The sequence below is a fragment of the Lipophrys pholis genome, assembly GCF_963383615.2.
Source record: "Lipophrys pholis genome assembly, chromosome: 20".
Taxonomy (NCBI): domain Eukaryota; kingdom Metazoa; phylum Chordata; class Actinopteri; order Blenniiformes; family Blenniidae; genus Lipophrys; species Lipophrys pholis.
The window spans coordinates 16,731,373-16,757,368 of NC_137648.1; the positions used below are offsets into that span (position 1 = coordinate 16,731,373).

Below are 25,996 nucleotides of genomic sequence, written 5' to 3' on the forward strand. Positions count from 1 at the left end.
CATTTCTCATCGGCTAAATAATGGAAAATGTGAACTAATGCTGCAGTTTAATTACACTTTAACCAAGTTAGATAGATAGATAGATAGATAGATAGATAGATAGATAGATAGATAGATAGATAGATAGATAGATAGATAGATAGATAGATAGATAGATAGATAGATAGATAGATAGATAGATAGATAGATAGATAGATAGATAGATAGATAGTGATGTCACATCCTTCGTGCGCCTCCCCTGCAGTCTGCTGGACCTGAGACGTTTCAATATTTTCTCCCTCACTCCAAACTTTTTTTTTTTTTTTCCTCCTCCCCTCCTTCCACGGCGCAGCCGTCAGTCGGAGCAGCGGGGCTCGGAGGGTGTGATGCCGCTGGATGTGTGTGCGCCGTGCCGCTGTCAGTGCGCTCTCTCCGCGGTCCCGCAGCACTGAGTAGACGCGGTCGAGGCGCGCGTGCGGACGGCTGCTCCATGTTCTTAAAGGACTGCGCCCCGGAGAAAAGTGGCTGCCCGGAGCCTGTCAGCATGAGGCTCCTGTTAAGCGTCCTGTACCCCGTCCTTTCTCTCATCATCTTCGGATTATATCCCTCCATGGTGAGTGTTTTTTTTTTTTCTTTCTTTGCCACTTGTTTCGTTGCACAGCCATAATTGTTGCGCATCATTAACACTCAGCCTGCAGCCTATAGTTTCTACAGAAAACCCTCAATACAGGTATGCATGTATGTCAAACTTCATTCAAAAGTCCTGTAAATTATTCCCACATTTACCGACAATAAACTTGGTTTCACTTAATGATTCTTAAATATCTACATGTCCATACGTGATATTGAAATTAAAGTTCGGGTATTTGTTCTTGCTGCTTTTCCGGACAATCATAATTTACAGATAGCATTTTATGAATTCAGAATTCATACAAGAAACATATGTTCCTTCTTTAAATAAAGTAAGTCCCTCGAAGTAGAAAAAGGCTGAAATCTGCCACCCTGTTCATGCAGTTTCGTCTACCACAGGACTACTGCATCAGTTTTAGAGTGAATTTGCCACGTTCGCCTCCATCAAACAGCATTTAAGAAGATAGAGAGTGTATTCAGAATGCATGTTGGTTTTCCTGGCTGAAACACTGCTATTTCTTTGGAGAACATCCACCTTTTCTTATTCCTTATCTCGCCCACTTGTGGATGGGCTGTCGTTTGTTAGTCAAATTGGATGTAATGCATTTGTGGGAACAGGAGCAGGAGCCAGCACAAGCATTTCATCATGAAGCATTGACGGTTTTTTTCCCTGTCTAATAGATTGTGATGCTTGAGCCCCCAACATAACTCTCTTGCGCCCCAATCATGAAATCATCCTTCTCCTGCAAAGCACTGCCTCTCTTTTGTCTAAATGTATTGTTGTGTTCCTGTCCCCATCAGGATTTCTGCTTTATCTATGTTTTTAATCTGAAGCAAATTATTGGGGGAGAGAAATGCACAAGCAGTTTTTGTGATCAAGGGAAGAAAGAAGGTGCTGGATGGAAGCTTATCATAAGTCCTGTATGATTAATGGATAAATCGATGCTGGAGGTTCAGGGGTCTTTGGTGGTGGGTGTGGAGCTGTCCACACTCTGGTGCTGAAACTTCACTGCTCCCGCTCTCTGGCTTTGCAGTACCACAAAGGCAGCAGTCTCTTTCATTTACCATTCATGAACTGTTCTTCAAGCCTTCTACTAAGGTCCAAGGATATTTATTAGCTAAAACTGTGTATTCATAGGGTAGAAGTAATTGGTCCTCATCTGGCATTGTTACAGTTTGATGATTTACCACTTAATGCATTGATAAAAAAAAAAAAGAAAAGACAATGTTATAGTAATCCATTTTGTCAAGTTCCAACTCTTTAGAAGAGTGGATGCACTGATTATTAAAAGCAAGAAAAAGGTCTTTGTATTCTCAGCTGTAAGTCACTTGTATACATTTGTCCTTGCATATCTTGGAAACACGGCACTTCTAATCTGGATATATTTATATATTTTGTATAATGCACTTCCTCCTAACTTCAGTGAGTATCTCAGAGTCCAGCTTCTCTTTTATCCGTTTTTGATAAATCACTGAATACACCTCTGCACTGCCATTGAGGAATCTCATGCTTGATCAAGGGCTGCATGCAAATTGCTGGCTTGGCCCCTGAGGCCTTTCAGCTTCAGTGTTAAAAAATTATCTGGAAAGCCAAACCTTTTATGGTATTACGCTAAGCTGGGAATTATTAAGCTGTCACTCACAGGCTGTCAGACCTTGTTCACAGGCCTTTATTCATTTGAGTAAGGCTTGGCAGCCACTACCTTTTGGCATTTAAGTTTATGTGTTGGTGCTTTCTTTTGTTTTTCCCCCCAGAGGTTCGGTTTAACAACTCTGGAATAAACTTTTACAGCTCAGGTTGCGGATAAGGTGGCAAAAGCTAGTGGTAGCGGTATTGATTTTCCTGTGTTGTGATGTTCCATGATCATGTTTGCCAAATCACCTCTGCAGTGTAAACAACAGATCCTTAAAGGGCCTTTGTGATAAAGTGAAATATTTGCATAGAGCGGTTTTCCCTTAAGGTCTCCGCCAGCCGGGTAATTACACTGTTGCTGCTAAAGGCATTGTTACTCTCATCATGATCAAAATGATGACTGGAATTTGCGTTTTATGATTACACATTTATTTCTGCACCTGGAGGGCACATCGGTTGAAGAAGAAATGAGAAACTTGACGCCGGAGTGGTTGTGTCTGTCCACAAATTCTAAAAGTTTATACATCCATCTTCTATACCACTCAGGGTGGGGCTCAGGGGAGAAAAGGAGAGACAAACAATCACAAACACTGCTCAGCACCTAATCCCATCAAATCAACCAGATTTAAAGCCCCCAATTCATCTTATGCACACGTCTTTGGACTGTGTATTAGAGAATTGGAGCAAACTAGTGCACACAAAGGGAGAACCTGCAGACGTTGCATGTTTCAAAACATGCACAAAAGTGATATTGTGCACATGTGTGGAAACTGATCTATAAATGGGATGCTCCAGGGTATCTGACAGATGCACAAAATGACACACATTACCCATTGAGCATGTTTTCCTTTATGTCGCTGAGAACACGCAAAATACTGGCTGGAGTTTATCCTAATTGATCAATGTGGTGTAATATGATGGTTTGCAATAGCTGAAAATGTGTGCATCTTTTACAATTGTGCAAAAGTGGTGCAAACAGGCTCAGTTTTTAGCAGAGATGCTGCTTTTGCTGAGGTGAGAGGCATTTCTGCAGCTGGCTTGATATTCCTTTTGTTTATGCACGTTATGATAAGGGAGTTTCTGTGTGGCACCTCTACTTTTGTGACCAATAATTTCAAATACTGCTGGAGCACACTGATATTATTGATAACATCTAATCACTATGGTGAACACAAGCAAATGAACTGTGAAGTGATACAGATTCAAACAGACTGTTCTAGTGTAAACATGTGCCTAAGGCTAAAACCCTGATTCGATTATTCCTGTCTGCATGTGGTGGTATTACTCTCTCAGTAAATCAGTCCCATAGTGGGTAATTGCGCTATCCTGTGGAGTGAGTAGATGTCGCCACTCTATAATATATTAACCATCATAGGTATTATTCCTACACATGTATGCTTTGTTGATTTCCCATAAGTGAAATGTTTCCCTTTTGTTTTGGAACATAGTTACAATACAGGCATGCACATCTAAAACAAAAAGCCTATCTTCAGACAGTTCAACAATATTTTTAAGTCTATAAACTACACAAAGTAAATTAAGTATGGATGGTGAATATTGTACAGAGAGTAGTCAGAGTAATTATATTATTTCTGCTTAAAATACAAATCAGTTCAGAGATGTCTGATGACTGAATGTAAATTCAAAAAATATGATAAATACTGTATGAAAGTCAATAGAACTTGTTTCCAGAGTGGTTGCCTAATTCTTTGTTTCATGGACAACTGAATATTGAGTGTAAAATCATAATGTCATTGTGTGGGTAGTAACTGTCACAACACCATGTGGCCCTGACCTAAAAATCTACTTTTAAAGTTTATTAGGAAGACATTATACTCCCACTAATTTACATTTTATGTGTATTCACATAAAATGCATTAAAATTTGTGAGTTATGATGCAGCTACATGTCTACATCTAGAAAGATGTTTGTAAGTCTTGGTAAAACCACAGATTTACTCGACATTTTTTGAGGCAAAATAGAGGCATGCTGCCTCCTGGAGTATGCAGTAATTTGGTGAGACAGTTTGCAGGAAAGGTCCGTCCTTTTTTGTCATAGTCGAACATGGACCCTGATTAGTCTTTATATGTTTACACCCTGGTGGATGAACAAGAAAAGATGTGCATGGCTGCACTGAACAAAACTGTGAATAATGTGGATGTTTGAGTAGTTTTCTCGTGGGGATTTAGTTCCACTGGTGGGATGGAGTTTTGTGTGGGCAGTTGCCCCTTGTGTCGGCCATTGTGTGTAGTGGCATACACACCTACTCACACCTGCCAAACTACAGCTTTGTACATCTGCAAAGGTTTTGCTTTCGACCCGATGTTCTGTTGTGGGGTTTTAAGTCATAAATCAGGCAAAAATATGAAATGAAATGTGATCTGGCATTGGGAACAACCTGCAGAGAAAGTGCAACATCCTGTTTTTAACACATGCCGTTGATCATTCATCATAGGAAAACGAGAAAAGACAGTCTTTAGTGTTGTTTTTGCTTTGCCGAGCTGAAGGGTTTGTCTGGCAGGAGGTGATGCCATTTCTTGTTTGTTCGAAATCCTTCTCGAGTTTCTTGGATCAGCATTTGTGTGGACAGCACACTCAGGGAAATTTGTCAAGCACAGATGCTGCATTGCGAGATGAGAGACGCCCCGGGCACACACCTACACAAGATACCATAATCATTCAGCGATTGATAAAGAAATGCTGGAGGTTTCATATTTCCCACAACCACTTCCACAAGGGGCTAAATTAAAGATGACACCCTCTAACTATGTGTCAAGACAAACAAAGCAAACTCTTAGCCACAGGACTGTCAGCAGAGTCATTAATTGTGACTCTGCATGGTTCGTGTCTAAAACAGGGAGGGGGTTGTCAGTGCTGATAGTCTGGAAATAAAGACAGTGTAGTGATGATGGATGCGAGTGGTTTAAACTGTGGGTGGATATCAGTCACTTTGCTTGGACTTGGACAGTTTGAGCCGATGTGAGGTTGTGATGATGTTTTCTGTCGAGCCTGTGCTTGTCATGCAAATGATTTTATCTTATTTATTAGCCGGACGGCATCGAAAAACACCGACAATGACAAACACTCATCAGTTACGTTTGAACAAATTTCCTTTCTTTGCTGAAATGTGTACTCCACAACAAATAATCAACTGAGGCAATTAAAATGTGCCAAATTATAAAATGCTCAATATTGCTGTCACTTTATATACGTTCATTATGACACTTAAAGTGACTTTTCCTTGTACAAGCTCTCTATGGGTCCTCTGGGTGAATGCAGCCCAGTTAATAATAAATCTAGGTATAATTACAGGAGTTGAGACATGATGTTGAAACTACCAGGGGCATAGTTATGGCTCTCTCTGTGTTCCCCTTATAATTACTATAATTACAGCCGAAGCGGTCTCCGTATCAAATGTGTATCACTGGATAAGAGCTGAAAGGCTAGACTTGAAAGTACGGGAAGACATTCGTGATCTCAATCCATTTATTCTGTATTCCGGCAACTAGAGGTGTTATTACAGCCTTTTTAAATCCTTACGAGTGGCGGTAAAATCTAATGTAACTTATTAAGTAGTTGTAAACAGACGCATATTTATAGTGGAGCTGAGAGTTTTGAAGTTTGATACAAACTTGATTACAGTTACAGTGATGATATTCTGTAACATACAAGTTGGTTTTGAAGACAACCACAAGCTCCCTGGAGGCGTATCAGTTACGTACATAATGAACTCAGACGATGGCCAGAGCGCTCCATATGTATTCGTCTGCATATTTACAATTGAGCATTTATAGGCCTTTAAAGGAACATTTATGTACGTTTGCATTTCCAAAGCTGAAGCACAAACATTATCTAAGTTATCGGCTTAGAAGAAATCCTGCACATTTCAATACCACTGATATGTTGATTGAAATAATTGGATTGCTTGTTTGGTTTGAGTGATCGTCACACCTCTAGCTGGTGAATTGTTGCACGACCAAACAAAGAGTGGTGATAAGTGCTGAGACATCTTATCCCTAGTTTGATAGTTAATAGTTGTATAGGAAGGGAGAGTGTTGGTATTCCTTCCACGATTCATAAACATGTTTTTTTAGGTGATGGTCTGGCGCCCTGTTCAGGGTTGTTTTCTGCCCTTCACCCAATCGTAACATAGTGAGGCTCAAGCACACATGATTTCACTTGGAATTGTGGATGTACAGGGCCGGCAGATATTGGAAAAGATGCTCTGCAAGAATTCCAAGAGGACGAAAATGAGTTTAAAAGGTCATTAAAACTACTAATGTTTGTAAGCAATATGAGGGAGTCACTGTACAGATGACTACCTTCAGTCTAACAAGTGTTTAAACCTTTTAACGGAATAAAAGAAGGTCTCGGGCAAAAGCATGAATTGGTAAAAAGTTAACCAATTAATGAATATCAAAAACTATCACTGAAGTTTTGAAATCTTAAAGCTTGAAACTACAGAGGCTATGCTGGTTGCTTGCAGAGCAATACATGCAATATGGCAAAGTGAATATGAATGAATGAGGCCCGACAACTTGAAGTTTTCTGGCTCTCACGTTTGTGAATGATTCTCTGTTAAGCCAGCGAAGGATCTCGACTGTGCGAGATAGTAGGCCACATTAAGCAACCGTAGCTCATCGCCTCCCACCTGAAAAATCTACAGCTGTGGGTGTAAGACCGACTCGACACCACTCAGATGTAGCGACACAAACGAGCGTAACATTTTTATATGCTGAGAAGTGTGCTGGAGCAGAAGAGATCACTCACAGCAGATGGAGCAGATTATGAATTACCTGCAAATTTAAGCGTGCTTGGACACTAATTGAAAACATGTTGACTCTTCGTAATGGATGTGAACAGCTAGAGATATTAGCCCATCGACTACCGTTACAGCAGCTGTGATTCCACAGACTGAAGGCTTTGAACATCTGTTTTAGAAGACCACTGCAGACCGGAGAGTGAAAACGTCTTTCCCGAGACCTGTGCTCCTCTTACCCAGCCTGAAGATCTTTAAGCAACATGTCAGTATTTGACGAAAACTCTTGATGAAATACTTTTTCTCACACAGCAGCAGATTAGAAGTCCATCAGCACGTTAGGTCATTTTTATTCAAATTCCACAATTAAATCAGTTTCAACTTGTGTGAAAATCGAGACACGATAATGCTGATTTATATGTGGGGTTTTTTTTTTGTCTTTCTGCTTTCAGATAAAGAGTGCTCACATTGTCCGACTGTAGAACTGAAAGTCCAACAGAATACTAAAGAGGCAACACAGTCCCAACACAGAAATACATATTACTCCCTTGCAGCAGTCGATACTAAGCTTTGTGTGTGTGTGTGCGTGCGTGCGTGCGTGCATGCGTGTGTGTTTATTTTTCAACAAGAAAAATAGCAAGAAACTGAGTGTAAACAACGCAAGAAGGGCAAAATCTGTTCCTCTAAAGGTTGTTTAGGGTCAGAGGATGTTTTTATTTGGTAGATAAGGAATGAGCAATAGACATCCTTGGTCTACGTTGCCTTCTTTTTGTGTTTAATGGGTACACTAAACTGACATAGGGCTTCCATTTATTTCCTTTCAGACATGGTTTTGTGCGTACAGACGTAGAAGCTGAGCTATCGGCTGATCGGGATGAAATGTGCAGAATAACACCTGCTCACCAGTACATTATTTTACATCGGTCTTACAAACACACTGGGGGTGTTTATTGACAATATGTCAATGTACAATGCACATTGTGACTTGAAACGTCTGAAAAAGTTTCCCTTGTTTATGATTGTGCCTGTTTTTGATGCCTTTGAAGAGGAGGTGCAGCCCAACTCAGCCTTTTGTGATTTTTTTCCTTTTACTGCCAAATTCAAATTTATTTGATTTACCTCTGCAATGTTTGATTGCTTCCATCCCCAGTGTGTCTTACTGTGTGGTATGACTGGTATCACTTTCCAATTTGTGTTTATATAGGCTCAAGCAAACAAACAAAACAATACTTTTTCCAGCAGATCTGTGTCATGTCAGCATTTCCCGAAGCACAGAAAACCTTAATTTGAATACAGTTTGTGTGAACATTCAATTCTGACTTTTATTTTGTTTTTAAAATGGAACCAGGAAGTCTCCTTATCATTTTCTGCAGCTTCAGTATGGATAACTGAAATGTTATTGTTGTCAGTTTAAATAAAGTACAAATGTTTGTGCTCCAAAGTAATGAGTGAAAGTAAAACGTTGTCAGGGATATAAATACTCAAATACAATTACGAAGTGCCAGTACATCTTTACTTGAAATCTATGTATTCAAGTGGCAACCACTTGTCCAAAACTCATTTCACTCATATGAGGGTAAAAGCAGCTCTAAATGAGTGCATACTTGATATTCTTCCTCATATTGTTACCCATTTGGTTCATTAACATATCTGTGTAAAAACTATCTTCTGGGAAGCACTCTGGTCACAATATGTTAATTGTAAATTTGCTCAACTACTAATTTTGGCTGCTTGTGCGACTGAGCACCGTCTCAGTGTCAACATATGGTGAAATTCTCAAGTTTACAAGTCTGATGTGACATTTCTGAACAATCACTGTCCTCCATATTGGTTAAGCAGTCCTTCCAGTTTTCTGTATTTCTGAGCAAAAGCGACTAGTGCACGTTCCATGGTACACATGACATTGTGGATTTAGTTCTTCACAATCAATGAATAGGCACTTTAGTCTCATTGAATCGTTTTTGGGTTTTTTTTTCTGCACATTCACCGCTCGCAGTTGTATTGCATCAATGTACAAGGGGAATGCTAACGATTTCTTTATTCGCAGTAACCTCAGACAACCTGAAAGACTCCTCAGACTAATTAGTTCACTGCATATCTTATGTATAGTGCAGCACTGTCTGTTCACATTCGTATAGTCTGTTTATTTTCTTTTATTTGAAGCAACACGTTTAGTGCATTCCAGGGAAGTTGCTGAAAGGCATTCAAAGAAACGGGAAATCATTAACTCAAATGTTAGAGATAAGTTCAAGGAAAGTGGTTAAAGCAAATAAATTGCAATATAACTTCAAAGAGGCTCCCGAAATGCATTGAACATACTAATGTGTTGGTATTTAAGAGCTTAACTCTCGATATGGAGGTGGTACACACACTCTCACGCTTTTACATCAGGATGGTTGAAAATGCTCCAGCATCCCATCACAACCGACGCATAATTAGATGGAGAAAAATTCAAACTACGCTAAAGAGCAAGAAATAATCAGGTGAACAACCTTTGTTGCAACATTTTGTGAAATGTGACCATGTCTAAATCTGCAGATTCGGTGACATTTTTCTGGCAGCGGTGTCCTTTTCCTACATTCAGTCCTCTTATGCAATACTAATGAGCATGCTCTCACTTTTCAAACAGCCATCCTGAGAAGCTGCCAAGACATGTGCACGCTGATGACACAGATTTGATTTGGGCGGCAATTAAAGACGGGGTCTTATTATTACAGCAGACTGCTTCACAAGAAGTATATTTGGAGGAAAGGGATTTGGAATGAAAAATTGCAGCATCGCATTGGGTGGAACTAATGACGAGGATGTGAGGGCGATGTTGTGTGCCTGTAAATCCACCACATTTATCGAAGGCTGTTTTTACCTCGGCGGCTAAAACACACAACCAGTTGGAGAAAGTAAAATTTTTGGAGATTATATTTTAGAATTTTCACTTGAAAGCACATCAAATGGGTGCTTTCAATGACATATAAACTGGTTGACATGCTTGCAAGATTCTGGTGAATTTGTAACCAAGTTTGGCTCATATCAGTCGCTCCAGATTTGCACAGTGTGCCAGGTGAAATTAAAAATGTGGTGGTGTTTTGCGACTCTTTTGCAACGGATGCACAAATGTAACACAACAGCCAACTAACAATTGTTGACCATATAAATACAAGGTTTCTCTCAAGCCCAATTTTTTATTTTTTTTTTCATCAGAAGTCAAGCAAGACAGAGACAGATTCTGCACCAATAAGGAAGAAGACTCATTTTCTGGCCCTTTTCAAACATAGAAACTAAATTGAGAATGATATGAAAGTGGTCTGAGACATCCAATAACATGTAACACGTTTGCGAGGCAAATGAGGAAATTGGAAAAACCGCGATAAATGGTTCTATGAGATTTTAAAGGGTTTTCAAGAAATTTTGAAATATGTTAGAGAAGGATATTTTGAGATATATTCAGGAAATCCCGCTGTGAGATTGAGGCTTAACTTGTTTATGCCAACATAACTGTTGACTGGGAAGACTATTTTTGCTGGCAGGGATAACAAAAACTGAGACGTCCATCATGACTGTTGACATTCTGGAACGGCTTTTATCTTAAGTCTGAAACAAAGCAACTTTATTTACCAGCTTTGTCACACCTGCTTAGTATTCCACTTGGGTGTACATGTGCCAGTCAGTGTAGCCTGGAGGTTCCCACTGACTTTACTCCGCCGATAACGTTTGATGACTGTTTCATTACCGTCCTCCGCGGTGCTTATGAGTGACGTGTCGTCCTGTTCGGTGTGAAGACTCAATGAAGCACACCCTAGAGAAGAAACGTAAGGGTGTGAGCACGATCGCGCCGCCGCTCATTCAGAGAGCTCCTGTGGAATTATCTATTCAATCTTCTCTTCGCCGGGGTCAGAAAAGGCAAGAAGGTGGCACGCCTCTAGGAAATTAATCTCCCCGCATGCCTTTCACCACAGTCAGATCTCAGAGAAAAGATGGCTTTCTCTTTTCTTTTCTTTTTTTTCCTGCTCTCCTGGAGCTTTTTGTCAGTATCTTTCCGGAAACCTTTTTGGTCTCGGGCTTATTGCTGTCAGGACTACTGTTGCTCCTGTGTTTGGGGGCGTTACCATTTGTCATTGCTGCCTAAAGACGTCTGCATCAGTCTGGTTACAGAGCTGGCTGCACATGCGAGTTCATCTTCCCCTGCCATTAGAGCTAAAATGTTAACTCATTTAAGCAGTATGATCATCAGTTATAGTACTGACATGCGCATTCCACTTCACTTGCCTTCAATACCCTGGTGGCTTTTTGTTTGGACAGGTTGATAGATGACTGGAGAGATAGCATCTGTTTAGGTCTCTGTGTTGTGGCATTCGGGGCGGCAGCGTCATTGTGATCTGAGATTTAGCTTTGTTGGCACCGCTGCCAGCTAGATTTGTCTTCAAATGTATTAAGAGGATGTTTTTTAGGATTTGCCAATGACACAATGCCAATTTTTACCTGCAAATGTGACTTAAAGGACTGGCCAGGGAAAGTAGAATATGCTAAGTAAAGAGTAGCAGACTGTCTGTATAGTAAGTTGAGTCAGTGTGAGAGCTACTTCCAACGTATCACCAATCCACTGGCACGACTCAACAGTGTGGGACATTTCGACACTGTCAGGCTGGAGCCCATCAGAAGTAAACTCCTTTTTACAACCTCAGATTGTATCTAAAGAGAACATTTATTTGAATACTCCACATGGTGTTCTTATCCGTTATCTGTTCACATGCAATCTGTTATGCAGCGGAGCACGTTCTATAGAGTCACAATAATCACGTTCATATTTTTTTTTTTACTGTGTTCTGTCCATCATGACTGAAGAGAGACTTTGTCTTGCTAAAAAGGCTTTCTTTCCCAATACAGTCATGTTACTGATCTTTTGCCAATTTACCTCATCAATTTTTCTTATTAGAACCATTTTCTTTTCCAGCCTTTTGTTGCATCTGAATATTTTTTTTGATGATAAAATGTCTTACTTTCAAGATCTTAGATCTCATCTTGTTATGTTATTTTGTTGTGGGTTTCCTTAGATTTGCAAATCATTCCATTTTTTTTTTTTTTTTTTTTAATATATTCTACACATCAGTCCAACCATTTTGCAATTAGGTTTTCAACCTTTTTTTGATTATAACAGATCGATTTCTGCCACCGACCTCTGACAATCTTTTAATATTCAGCCGTGAGATCTCACCTGAGGAGATTCACACATTCCCTGTCTCATACTGCTGCGGCTCAGCAAATGGAATCAGCCATCATGATAATAGCTAAAGAAATTATATCAAGAGGCCAAAGCTACACAGTGGGGTGGAAGACTCGCTTAGTGCAGACAGTCAGCTACAGTATATGGACTTGGTGGGAATCTTGGCAGTGACTTAAAGTGATCTACTTAGCGCTGAATAGAAACATTCTCCTGCTGGAGTCAAACCAGGTTTGCATGCCGAGATGCTGCGGTGATTTGCAAGTTTCAAAAAACTTGCAGTCTAATATATATGTAAAAAATCAAAAGTACTAATTTATCTGAAGCGCTGATAAAAGAATGATCTGAATGCAAAATGAAGGGAACCGAAGAGATGAATCTAATTGTGAGTGGATAGTGTGCATGCACTAGCAAACCGTGAAGCAACAAAAGCTAATATTCCGCGGTTTTCAATGGCATGATTGTGAATTGTTCGCTGCCACAGGTGAGGACAAAGGAAGCGATACCGATCTAATGACTGCGGCTAACTCCCCCAACACATCATTTACTAACTCAGTCTTAACCGAATTCCCTGTGTTAAGCCTTCCATTACGGTAACTCCCCCCATCAGCCCCCTGCGTCGTTACCACAGCCAAACGTAAAAGGTTGATGGGGACACGGTTGTGAAGAAGTGTGCGCTATCCGAGCCTGAGTAAATGTTGATTGACAGAATAACAAGAGAAAAGAGATTCAGTTAGGTAAATAATTGACAGGATACCTGTCTGCCATGAAAAGGATGAATCATATTTTCCAAAGGGAGGTATTCATTTTCACCATTGTTTACGCTGTTGACTTTTCGTGTTTTTACCGAGTGATTCATAATCAAGGCCATCAAGGCCATCTGATCTACACCTGCACTGCGTGCCTGCTGCGAGCTAACAACTTGTCCAAAATTTAAAATAAATATGATTAGACAGACTGTGGGGTTGAATGGAAATGCACCTCTGACTTGCATCGGTGACAAATGACAGGAACATTTAGGACCTTATCAGGACTTGAATGGGGCTAATGGTGAAATGTTTTGAAACTCGGCAGTCACACATTCCAATAATCGAAGGATACAACTATAGCGTTCATTTTCTGACAATTGTGATAAGAATTTCAACTTTGGAATGGACTGCAGACAGTTAACTGAGTGGTAGATTATCATGAAAACAAAGTTAATAATAAATCCAATTGAAGTGAAAACTATATATCAGTAGTTTTTGTTGATTATTGTAACAGAGTGAATGTATTTGTTGTATTCTCTTCCTTTGTATGCCCTAGGCTGTCATTTTGTCCTTGTTATCATTTCTTCATGGAAGGAAGGAGGAAATATTAACATGCTAAGAGTCAATCCATTCCTCTCTTCATTCATCTGTCCATCGATTTGTTTCCCATTGTATCCACCTTCAGCTAGAGGGCATGTGGAACCCAGCTCAGCAAACTCTGGGAAAAAGGTTGTCAGTCACAGAGACAAAGTGGACCAATAGGAAGTGTTTGAATTGAACTGTGAGGCGCAAGTGCAAACCACTACACCAAAGTTTGCTACAGAAAGTCAAATAATCTGCATGTTGTGTGAAATAACCCAACATCTGTGCAAAGAGTTCTAAATTCTGCACAGAAATTGTGGAAAATTGGTAGAATATTTCTTTATTATGATATTGATTTCTTGTGACTAAATCATATACAATTCCTCTTTAAAAATTGTTCTACATTTTAAAAACAGAAATGTGCTAAAGTAGTGTGGCTATGGCAAAGAAGACTCTTTTTTTAAGAGAATTTTTTTACCCCAAGAAATATTATTACAATAAAAAGTAGGAATACAAATGTTCTAACTTGTTGTTCAAGGTTTGCAATCTTCCAATTATGATGTGATGAATGTGTCTTAAAGAAAATCCTGAAGGTTCATGTTAACGAGAAGACGATTATTTGCAATGAACTTCAGGGGAGCATGAATGAGCTGATGGACGGACAGAGTGAGAGAATGGCCAAAAGATTTATCTTTCTGATATCAGAGATGTTTTAGGCAATGTTATTTGTCCAACTAACCACAGCTCAGAAGAAACTTTGTAAGAAAGTAGTTGTCTCTAGATATTTTAAGATTCTATTAAAACCAACTGGTTACATAATGGCAACAAATGATGGATTCAGTGTGATTATATAGTGTAGCACTATTTATTCACTAAGCTATAGAATGTTTGTGGGCCAATAAATAAATCATTTAATTCAGATGACAGTTAAACATCATATATAAGTGAGTTTATGTGCAAGAATAAATGCTCGATACGACCCTGGTGAATGGAAACAAAACATGTGTAATAGATGATAGTTCAGTTCCATGTCAAATTAAAAGTAAATGCACATATCAAGTAAATATTTGTGACGGGTTTAAAGATAAAGTTTAGGAGCTTCAAAGGCAATTTTGTGGAGATTTTGTGGTCTGTAATTTGTAAGATTGCTTTTTCACACTTTGTTTTATTAGCAACAGTTTGCATGAGAGTATTATTGCAATGTTTGTCGAAATCAGAGCGAAGTAATTTTAAAGAAAGCTGCTTGATTTTAAATGAGTCCCCTGGAGTTGAAGAATAAAACGAAACAGGCTCCAACAGAGATTCACAGGTATGAAGAAGTTTGGGGATATTCTAGAGTTTGAACATGATCTAATAAATCTTAATGAAGAAATATGATAATAAGAAAAAGAATTTTGGTAAACAGAGAAAGAAGTTTGAGTAAAACAGAAAGATATGTAAATCCCAGATCCTTGTTGATGTGTGACTTTCTTATCGAGAAGATTATCTCTATTTTATGGAAGCATCCTACTCAGATCTTTTTCTGTTGTTCTCATGAAAGTGGTGCACTTCAGCTCAGTTGATACTATATAATTCATAGGATTTGGTTTTTATTGCCGGGCTTAATATTTAAACTGCATTTAGCAGAACATCACATATCTCTGCTTTATTGCACATTTAGCATATCTGTTACTCGTGTTTACTACAGTTTTATAATCAAGCTCGGAGTGGGACTCTATGGAAAAACCATTAGTGTAAATCCTCTGACCTTGTGAAGCTATTTATAAGGCAAACCACATGTTTAAAGGCGATTGATTTAATAATTATAAAGTAATGCTTGATCACTGGATGGGGTGTGTCTATTTCAGCAAAGGTACATTGTTGTCATAAATAGTTGGGAGTGCTCCGTCTTCATCCCTTTTATGCAAAGCCGTTGGCAGATGGTATACATTGGCCTTGTTTTCCCATTTCGACTGTAAATATACTGAATCCTGGCAGGAAACAGTGTCTGTTGGCAACTCTCTCTGAGAAATATTGATGACTGCTGTATATCAGTCTTCAAAAAGCCATGAGTCAAACCCTGGCAGAGAAAGACTGGAAGATCAAGAATGAGCACAACAGAGGGAACATGGATGTTTCTCTGGCAGGCGCTTGTGTGTGCGGCGCATACTGTATGTGGCCACGCATGCAGCTTGCCATACGTGTGTGTGTGTGCGTGTGTGTGTGTGCGTGCATGCGTGTGTGTGTGTGATGCCCGTGCAGAGAGCAAAAGCCTGCAGGGCGACTGGGGAGATGCTTTAAGCTGCTGGATGCCGTTTTGTGAGGATGATTAATGACCACAGTTTGGCGTGCAGCACTGTGAAACCATTGTAGCCTTGGAGCCTGATGGTCTTCCATCGAATGTATTGGGGAACAAAGAAAAAAAAATAATACAGCAACATAGTTTTATCTGTGACATGACATGTTATTCCCATCAACATGGAAACATGGTGTTTCCCTAATCAATACAGCAGAATCAATGTAAGCATCAATGACATTGATAGTATTTTCTGTTTTTCCCCATTTACAATCCTTAATCATCCTACACGGACTTTGTCAGCATTGTTCAGTTCCTTGGTTTAGTTTTTTTAAAGCTGTCTAACCACCTCTTCAACTTTTTTGTTGTCTATTCACAGCCGTCTGCTTCTCCTCCAAATTTACCTCTCCTTCTTAGAAGTATGTCACCAGGATTAGAGTGAATAAGACGGTTTAGCAGTGCATAAATATTTATATCAATACAAAAGCATCTTCAGGCTTGTTTGTCTGTTTGTTTGACTGAAGAGTCAGCTAAATATCTCTGTTGCGAGAGAGAGCACATGGCCTTAGGTCCTATGAATAATTGAGCACCTTACTTCAAGTTTAAGTTGCACAAAGTTCATGTTTTCAGTTTTCAAAGTTTTGCAACAATCATCTTTAAGTGCAACATGTTGCTAGGATGGAAAGTGCTTGATTGGGACTAATTGGGTGTGAAAGCGGCATTTTTACTTAACTCTAGTATGACGGATTAAAGTGACCAAAATAGAGGAGAAAAAATAATCTAGATAGAGAACTCAATAGTTTCAGTTGCAGGATACGGTGGAACCACATGTTTCACAGACCATCAAGCAAAGCTCTCAGTTTACTGGTCGATCTCAATCGCCAACTCATGTATGCTGAGTGAGGAGGTCAACCATCTGGAAGACACTGAAACTTGAGCCAGTTGAGACATTTCAGCCCATCTGATGAGGATGTCCCCTCCAGCCTCCTCCCACTAGAGGTTTACCAGGCCTGTCCCGCTGGGAGGAGACCCCCAGGCTGGCCCAGGGTCTTCTTTACTGATTACATTTCTCGGTTGGTCTTGCAGCAGCCCGTTCTGTGCACAACACATGATAAACACTGTGCTCATTTGGACAGATGATGAACTTGGATTGCTATCACAGTGACTCTCTATATATCATGATGGAATTTCCCCTCTGGGGATTAAAACAGTGCTTAAAAATGTATATTAAAAAAATTATAAACTATATACTATATACTGTATTATAAACTACTAACTTACCGAGCCCCAGGAGAATATGGACTGGGAGTCATGACACTATGGAGGTAAACGTTGTTATTGTCCATCCACTCGCACATGTGCAGAACTATTTACTCTGCCGTGGTGTGGATACGCAGTAACAGCGTTCAGAAAAGATCCATTTTCCAAAGTGTTTTCAAAAAAGCTCCACTTTGAGAGCGGTTTTCAAAGCGTTAGCGTTAGTGGCTCCAGGCACTGTTGTCGTGGAAACAGAGTCTTAATCTCAAACTCATGGTTTTTGAATTGTGGGAGGAAACCAGAGGACCTAGAGCAAAAAACATGCACGCACAGGAAGAACATGCAAACAGGGAGGCTCAGGGTCAAACCCACTGGCTATGATGTGAGAAGTTTAACCATGACACCACTTTGTAGTTATTTGTTCCTGCTTTGGTAGAAATTTTTAATTATGGCCACTATTGATCAGATCAGCAAAAGTTATCTGGGTACTGTTATAATAATACTGTTCTCTTTTTTCTTTTTTTAAGCTGTATTCATTATGCTTTAATGGATATTCTTAATTGTCGACTCCCCTGAAGTCATACATTTGGTTAACCACAGCATGTTATATTTGGTATCTGTAACTGTGCATGTAACCAGCCGGTAAGGTGATGCCTTTTCTGAAGCTGCAAATGTATGAGATAACCACCACAAATGGGATTTCCGATGAAAGTCCTTCGTAGGTGTACAGTTTGTGTTAAAACCAATCTTGGTTCACAGTAGTATTCCGCAGGTTTGCCAACTCTCTTGCTTAGGGTGTGAGACTTCCACTGTGAGAGTCCCTCTTGTGCTCTCACACTGTTCAAACAAACTTCATGCCAAATAAGAACAGGCTGCAAAGCCCGTCCTTTATAGGGGAAAAAAAAAGTTACACAGTATAAACAGACTCTCTCAGCACACCGAACATAAGCCTTTTTTACACTTCAATACCAAACTTTGATCCTGAAACCTAATAAAAATGCAAACAAGATGGTTTGTGTGGCTTCAGCTCGAGTGACACACATGCAGTACTCTAAAAGACAACAAAACACCTTTCATGTGTGTGGAGTATTTCCATCTGGAACCGACAGAAGAAATATCCCTGAACGTTCAACGTTTCCAGATGAGCCTGCAACCAGATAGATTCATGAGATAAACCCAAATGTTAAAAAGGGTTCAAATTGGGTCCAGTTTGTGTCGAAATCCAAAAATCGATTTGGTTTTTTAGGTTAGGATTAATGTGTGTGTGGAGATACGGAGAGATGTGTGCCTTTCTATTCACGTGGCACAACAACCGAGATTCATTGATTAATTTTTCATGTATTTCAACATGGAAACAGTGCCGGTTAGGCTTTAAAAACCAGACAGTCCACTCTTCTCTGGACATCAGACAGGCGAGCAACACACAGCGTCAAATATTTTGTTACGTAGCAGGCGTCCAACCGTCAGGGGTTGTTTTTTTTCACAGTCAACTGAGTTTGACCTCTGCACAGCGAAAAGTGTTTCTTGAACATCTTGTGTTGTGCCACTTAATTTCACTTTATGTCCTACTATTTTCAGTGTGATTATTGCATTGTCAATGAGCACATAAATGCTTCCTATAGCTATAGATCCAATAAGTAATCTCTGTTTAAATATCTATAGATTGTAATGTTGAACTATTATCAAAGCTTGAGACATTGACATAAGAATTTTGGTAATTATGAATGTAAAAAAAAAAAGCATGTAATGTGCCAATAACATAATAAAATAATTTATTATTTTTCGCCGCCATAGGTGAGTCCCTGTTTGCATGACAGAGTAACTGAAAATGAACATTTTTGAAAACGTCAAGGTCATTTTGGAAGCAAGACATGACATAGTCAGGAGACCTGGTGGTGGATAGATTGATGTATTGGCTTCCTCTGACTGCAATACAGAATCTGTCAAACTGATCATGTAACAGTTCCTGAATCCTGCGTTGTGAAACGGTGTTTATAAGCCTATGTTTTTTTGCTAACGCATGAGCGATTGTGAGCTACATGACCTTGCCTCATGCTTAGGGAATGAGAGCGTGTGATCTCTTCATGAACTGTGACGGGTTCTGAGCGAATGGACATAATTACAATATTAGCTGTGATGCAACTTTGATCATGTAATAACTTATTACATATGAGCAAAATGGTATTATGATAATGCCTCAAATATCTTACAGTATGATTGCCAAGTTATTACATTATGGGCTTTCATTGCATTGAAAAAGTTAACATATTATTCATTATTATGTTATTGGTTGTTACAGGCTGCGCGTCCTTTTTTCAAGCCTTGTTGCAAATGTTTGTGCCAGACTTTTATTTTAAGATGTTATTTTTAATGTCTGCTGGGTTGGATAAAATATCTTTTTATATGGTCTGCAACTGTCACACCTGTTACAATCACTGTTTGTCTCCATCACAATAGCCATTCTAAAAAATGTACATGTTTAAAAACATTATCTATAAATTGCACTTGTTTATTTCCAAGACATGATGCTGAAAAAAAGCCATCCACTTGACCCTCAGATTTTTCCTGCTGCTTTGACTCTCAAGAACCCCTTTGGCAGCCCCCAGTGGAGCCCCGCCCCTCACTTTGAAAACCACGGCTTTACACCGATTATTAACTGGGACCTCGTACATCTTGGATATCGACTTTTCTTGTCTTTCATTCAGATATACTGTACCACAGCACAGCCCGGGCTAATAGAAGAAAAAAGAACATCAGTTATTTCCAATAACTTTCATTGATTTACTATCCATCAGTTCTAATATCTGTTGTGACATTAGAATGTATAGACAACATTAGTACCCCTCTGGGTTTTTATGGATAACTGCATGTCTCTTGAACAGCCCGTCTTTGTATATTCACGTCAGAGAGAAAAGCCGTGATTAAGCTGTGAATTAATACAACCTTGAAATGAGAGAACTCTAATCTTTAGCAAGAGTATGTTTGAGAATGAGGACAATAATGAGGATAGATGTTGATCCTTTTAAAAACAGACTTTTCCCGACTCAACGGCCTCATTCATCACATGTTAAAAATCTGAAAGCCAAGTGGATGCAACCACATGCCAAACATTTTACAAGTATTAAATAAACATTTTTTCAAGGAAATCTGTACTTATCTGAGGGACTCTCTCTTTTTTTCCCATGGAGAAAAACCAAAATTTTATCAATGTTGAACAAAAATAAATAAATCTCAAAATATAAAAGAAATCAAGTCATTGTTATGAACTACATGCGAACTCCGTAGTTAATACGTAGAAAATATTCTTTTTAAACAAAACCGGCCCACAAGAGGCTTCAATCTGGCCCACCAAACCACCAAGGAAATTCTAAACTTAGATTTTTTTTTTAACAAATTTCTTAAGAGTAGTGGACACAACACAACACTGATACCCGAGCTGAGACATCAGCGATGCCGCCATGAAAGCTAGCAAACCATCATAACCCCATTAGCCTCAAAGCCATGCTGTCAGGCTGACTTTGTAAAAACATGCATACGGCAACAGCAAAAGGAGGTGTCTTTATTTTATTTTTTATTCTTTTTTTACATTTCACAGTATTTTGCACCGCAAATTTTCATTAAAATTGGCTTTATGTTGAGATTTCAAAAGTAATTGTTTTGTGAAAATAGACATTTCCATCATGTATACTCTGTGACACAAGTTTAAAGTTTTAATTTAAAGGTTATTATGGCACTATTTTGACAGTCCGTCCCAGTCGAGATGTAATTTTCGACATCCCTGTTCTAATTCATATGCAAATTTAGTCCAAAAAGATAATGGAATGTGGCTTGAAGTTTTAAAGACATTTTACTTCTCATCAAACGGCTTCATCGGGGGGAGTATTTTCGGATCTGGTTCCCATGCTGTGTATAATAAAGGAACAAACTCCCTCAGGAATAAGTAGAAATGTCTTTAAAGCAAGAACTGGATCCACCTCTATGCTTTCACCCCGTCTGACAGCATGTGTGTCAGACTGTTTAGAACTCTTAATAATCACATACACACGAAATCAATGATAACACATTGCGTATTGCATTGATTTAACCTTGACGTGTCTGTGTGCTTCGTTGCAGACGATCGGCCCGAAGGAGGGCTGGCAGGTGTACAGCTCGGCCCAGGATGCTGATGGGCGTTGTATCTGCACAGTGGTGGCGCCAGAACAGAGCCTGTGCTCCAGAGATGCCAAAAGCAGACAACTCCGCCAGCTCCTGGAGAAGGTAAGCACATGTGAGGAGGGAGTAGTTACCACCCCGGTGCACACCTGCACACACATTGCTCCTCTCCTCAAAAGGAGAATCAAAGCACGAAGATGTGTCCCTTCATCGTTTTCCTTCTGTACAAAACACTCAGCCTAATGTTAGATGTTTTATCATGTGCTTTTTTAAAAAAAAAAAAAACAGTGCTGTAAGGCTTTGCTGCAGTTCTTTCTTTTTCAACAAAGCCCCGTCACAAATTCACACACAAAGGTTCACAAAGAAAAACTCATCAAAGTGCCTTTCAATTAGTTTCAGTGAAAGAAGTGAAAGCAAGAAGGAAAAGCATCGTCTATTCACCTGCCGAACAAACCACGGCCTTGTGCTAAAAAAATAAATGAACTGTTTCAGGTGATTATTCGTCTCGGCTTGTTTGATTCCAGGTGCAGAATATGTCTCAGTCCATCGAGGTGCTGAACCTGCGAACTCAAAGGGATTTCCAATATGTCATGAAGATGGAGAACCAAATGAAGGGCCTGAGGACCAAGTTCAGACAGATTGAAGATGACAGGAAATCCGTCATGGCCAGAAATTTCCAGGTGTTTTGACAGCGTCCTGTGATCGTAGCCGAGCTCAGTGGATTTTGGTTTTGATTTATTCGTATTCGCTTATGCAGTGTCACATCACAGACGTGATTTCAGCCCAGTCTTGTTTCTTGTCGGACGAGACTTTCACATTACAAATCCAAAGATTTGGAGACGTGTTAATTTCTTGCGAGAAATTACTTGCGTCTTTTGCAAACCTCAAAAGCTGCTCTCGCTGCCTTGTGTGGCTCGCACTGGACAGCTGGTGTGGGAGTACTCCTATCTCCAGTGGAGCGAGTTGCTTGACACCAGATGAGTTGGAAATATAATTGCACAGTTCGTCAGAAACCGCAGAAATTTCAATATTGCACAAGAGAAACAACAATACAAGGACCCGTCTGTTCTGACATGTTGAATAATCATAAAAGGGCTTCTACTTTTAGAATTCATGACTTTTTTTCTTTTTTATTGAACCAATTGCAAACACATGGTTGCACTTTGTTATAACAAATATTTCACTCTCTGTCAAGCGGCTTTTTTTGTCTCTCCCTGGCCGTCACACCTATCTGCGTTCTTTCACCTCTTCCCCCATTTCTGCCGCCGTGGCTGTCACTTCTGCAGGAGCTTAAGGACAAGATGGACGAGCTGAAGCCGTTGATCCCCGTGCTGGAGCAATACAAGATGGATGCTGCACTCATCTCCCAGTTCAAGGAGGAGATCAGGAACCTGTCGGCGGTGCTGACAGGCATTCAGGAGGAACTCGGGGCCTACGACTACGACGAGCTTTATCAGCGGGTCCTGCGTCTGGACAACAGACTCCGCAACTGCATGGGCAAACTAAGTGAGTAACGCAAACGGCCAGGAGTCGATAATAATTTCAACGTTATCTCAATAAACCAATATGTTGTTGAAACTCCATTTGGAGTTTAGTTTTTTTTGTTTTTCTGTAGTCTTATCAGAGATAGCACTGGCAGTTGGGACCAGGGCATAAATGATACGAGTGCAAGTGGCAATATTTTTCATGAGGATAGAAATTGTCACAGTCAAGCTGTTGTCATAGTAACATTTATTTATTTATTTTTTTGTCCTCATGGTGTACTGCTGGGTACTGCAAAAAAAATAGAGAGAAAAATAACCATAAGGGAAATGTAAATACAAGGTATACCTTGTGTGTTGACAGTTTTTGTAGTAGCGTGAAGTGTACTTTGTTCATCCCAAAAAGCCTCTCAGGTTACGCTTGTATCTTTGTGTTCTGTTGCTCTAATGGTTTTTCTTTCTGTGCTGTCGGCCATTTCATCCCACACCAACATTTGTTTCTTTAAAAAAATAAATAACGTGGCTAATGGCATGTGTTTTCACATTTCATGCCGGCAAAGCAAAAAAGAAGCAACTTTGTGTCTGTTCTTTTGGATTGTTTGATTTATGAACTTTTTTTAAAGATGGGAGCTGAGAGTAAGATGCCATACCTAATTGCCTCCTAATGGGCAGAAAAGGAAGCTACTTGTGGCCTTCATAGCCACATTCAGAAGACCAGCTCTCCAGGGAAGTCGCTAAGATATTAATTACAAGCTGGCGAGTGAAATGTGAAAACTCAAACATACTGATGTAACGAATAAGACTAATTATTTCGACTAACTGCCTGATGCTAAGAGTGTAAATGTTCCACGAGTTGTGTATATCGACAGAATATTGTGCAACTCTCGTCGTTAAGTGCTTCAAAGACAATAACGTGGTGTAGCCACGGGAAAGTTGAGTTGCCTTTTGCCACGGGCTGCAGACGCAACGTTATGCTGAAAGTTAAATACAGCAGTAACCTCGCTGCCAGTGCTATCTTAGTATGCACAGAGGGCACACTCTCTGGTGGCACAGGCATGAAATTGGCTTGAGGAATCTCGTTAGAGACAAAAAACCACCACAGCACATCTTATCGCTGCATTTCTTTATTAACAGCGTGTGGGAAATTAATGAAAATCACTGGACCCGTTACAATAAAGACATCTGGAACCCGGTTCGGGGCATGGATGACTGATCCTCTAGCATCTACCAGAAACAACAGGGTGAGTTATGAGAGCAGCCGGGTGCCTTGCGAGGGTTGTGCGGCGTATATAATATCTGTGTTGTGCTTTGGGATAGCTCAGATGATCACAGCTGCTCTAGGAAGCACTGACTTTCATAGAGTCGGTTTTGATGTTGGCAAAGTTGTTCTGATTTCTAAGTTTCAATGTGTGTGTGTGTGTGTTTTTTTTTGTTTTTTATTTTTATAATTTCTAATAACAGGAGTAGCTAAAGTTTTAATGTTAAGTAGAAGTGTATTGTTGATCTTATCTGATTGCTCTCACTCTGTCCGCTTTAGGTGTGGTATATGGACAGTTACACCAACAGCAAGATCGTGCGCGAGTACAAATCAATGGAAGAATTTGTGTCGGGGGTCGTGTCTCGAACCTACAGCCTCCCGTTCAAATGGGAGGGAACCAACCACATCGTCTACAATGGATCGCTCTACTACAACAAGTACCAGAGCAACATCATAGTCAAGTACAGCTTCGAGACAGGCAGCGTTCTGGCCCAGAGAGCTCTGGAGTTTGCCGGCTTTCACAACATGTACCCTTACACGTGGGGAGGGTACTCTGACATTGATGTCATGGCCGATGAACTTGGAATGTGGGTCGTTTACGCAACTAATCAGAATGCTGGAAATGTCGTCATCTCTCAGATCGACCCCGACACACTGCAGGTCCTGAAGACCTGGACCACTGAATACTCCAAGAGAAACGCGGGCGAGTCGTTCATGATCTGCGGGACGCTCTACATCACCAACTCCCACCTGTCGGGGGCCAAGGTTTACTACGCCTACTCTACCAAGACTTCAAGCTACGAATACATAGACATCCCTTTTCACAATCAGTACTTTCACATCTCCATGCTTGACTACAACGCTCGGGAGAGAGCGCTGTACGCCTGGAACAACGGACACCAGGTAATATTTAACGTCACCCTCTTTCACGTCATAAAGACCGATGACGACTCCTAAATGTGATCCTTTTTTCAAACTAAAGCCCCATCATTTGTGATACGAGGACATACAAATTAAACCACACTTTGTTTTAGCAGAAATGGACTGCGATAATCTTGACTTGTCATTACTTGAACTTTTCTAATGTGTGGCACTGGCTATTTTCAGCATGGAGATCAATGACTCAGTACTTTAATAAAAAACATGTTATACTTTTTTTTTTTTTTTTACGATCTCCCATTGCTGCTGATCAGACAGGTCTGCCTTATTTGCTAATTGTGGGATTTGCCAGATGAAGACTCATGACAGCTTTTGCATGAACGTTGACATTTTGTCTGCAGTGACCCGCTATAACCGTGTACCGCTGTGTTTTTGTTGCAAATCTGTTCCCTACTCACAGTGTTTGCTTTCATTGTCTATTTTAATGTGTATTTAAAGGTATTTAAACTACTGCATATTTGCGACCACTGCTTATAAAATAGAGAAGACCTTCTTTTAAGGACGGCCCTGTAAGATATTGCCATGTCATATGTCTCTGTGGAAGAAGAACATTTGTATTTTTTATAAAACTACATGACGGACTGTGCAATTTCATTGAAAATAAATATTGGAAATTTCATGAAAATGGTCTTGACTGGTAAAATGAAAATGTATCACCTGATGAAGATGATTTCAGCTTGTATTGATGGTAATGAATCCAACTCTGACAGTTTGTTACTCCCTTTTGCTGTTTCAGACGTGCAGTATGTGAATTACATACACAACTATCATTTTTCTTTGTCTCCTCCCCGTGACAAGTAGGTGTGAAATAGTTATGGCTGTCAATCAACAGATTTTTAACAACTCTGTTCATTGCACAATTTTTCTGAATTAATCACAACTAATCACACTTTCATTTCCTATTTGCTCAGCATGTTAGCAAACTCCATTAAACACAATTTATAGCAGTTAATACAATCTTACATGCATCACTCATGTGTTCATGTAATTCTATTGCTTTTACACTTAAGTTCCACTGTCTGCGCCGTTTGAGTTTCATTCATTACATTAAGCTAAGTTAGTTGAAAGTAAATGATGCACACCTGTT

At 39.8% G+C, this 25,996-nt stretch overlaps 1 protein-coding gene across 1 annotated transcript; it reads left to right on the top strand.

Annotated features, from left to right (window-relative positions):
• The first annotated feature begins 342 nt into the window (after positions 1 to 342).
• On the top strand, positions 343 to 25,530 carry olfm3a (olfactomedin 3a). The gene is made up of 6 exons (XM_080489692.1): positions 343 to 592; positions 21,193 to 21,336; positions 21,756 to 21,911; positions 22,518 to 22,737; positions 23,847 to 23,953; positions 24,250 to 25,530. The coding sequence occupies exons 1-6, from the start codon at positions 470 to 472 to the stop codon at positions 24,925 to 24,927; spliced, it is 1,428 nt and encodes a 475-aa protein (XP_080345818.1). The 5' UTR covers positions 343 to 469; the 3' UTR covers positions 24,928 to 25,530.
• Positions 25,531 to 25,996: the final 466 nt, after the last annotated feature.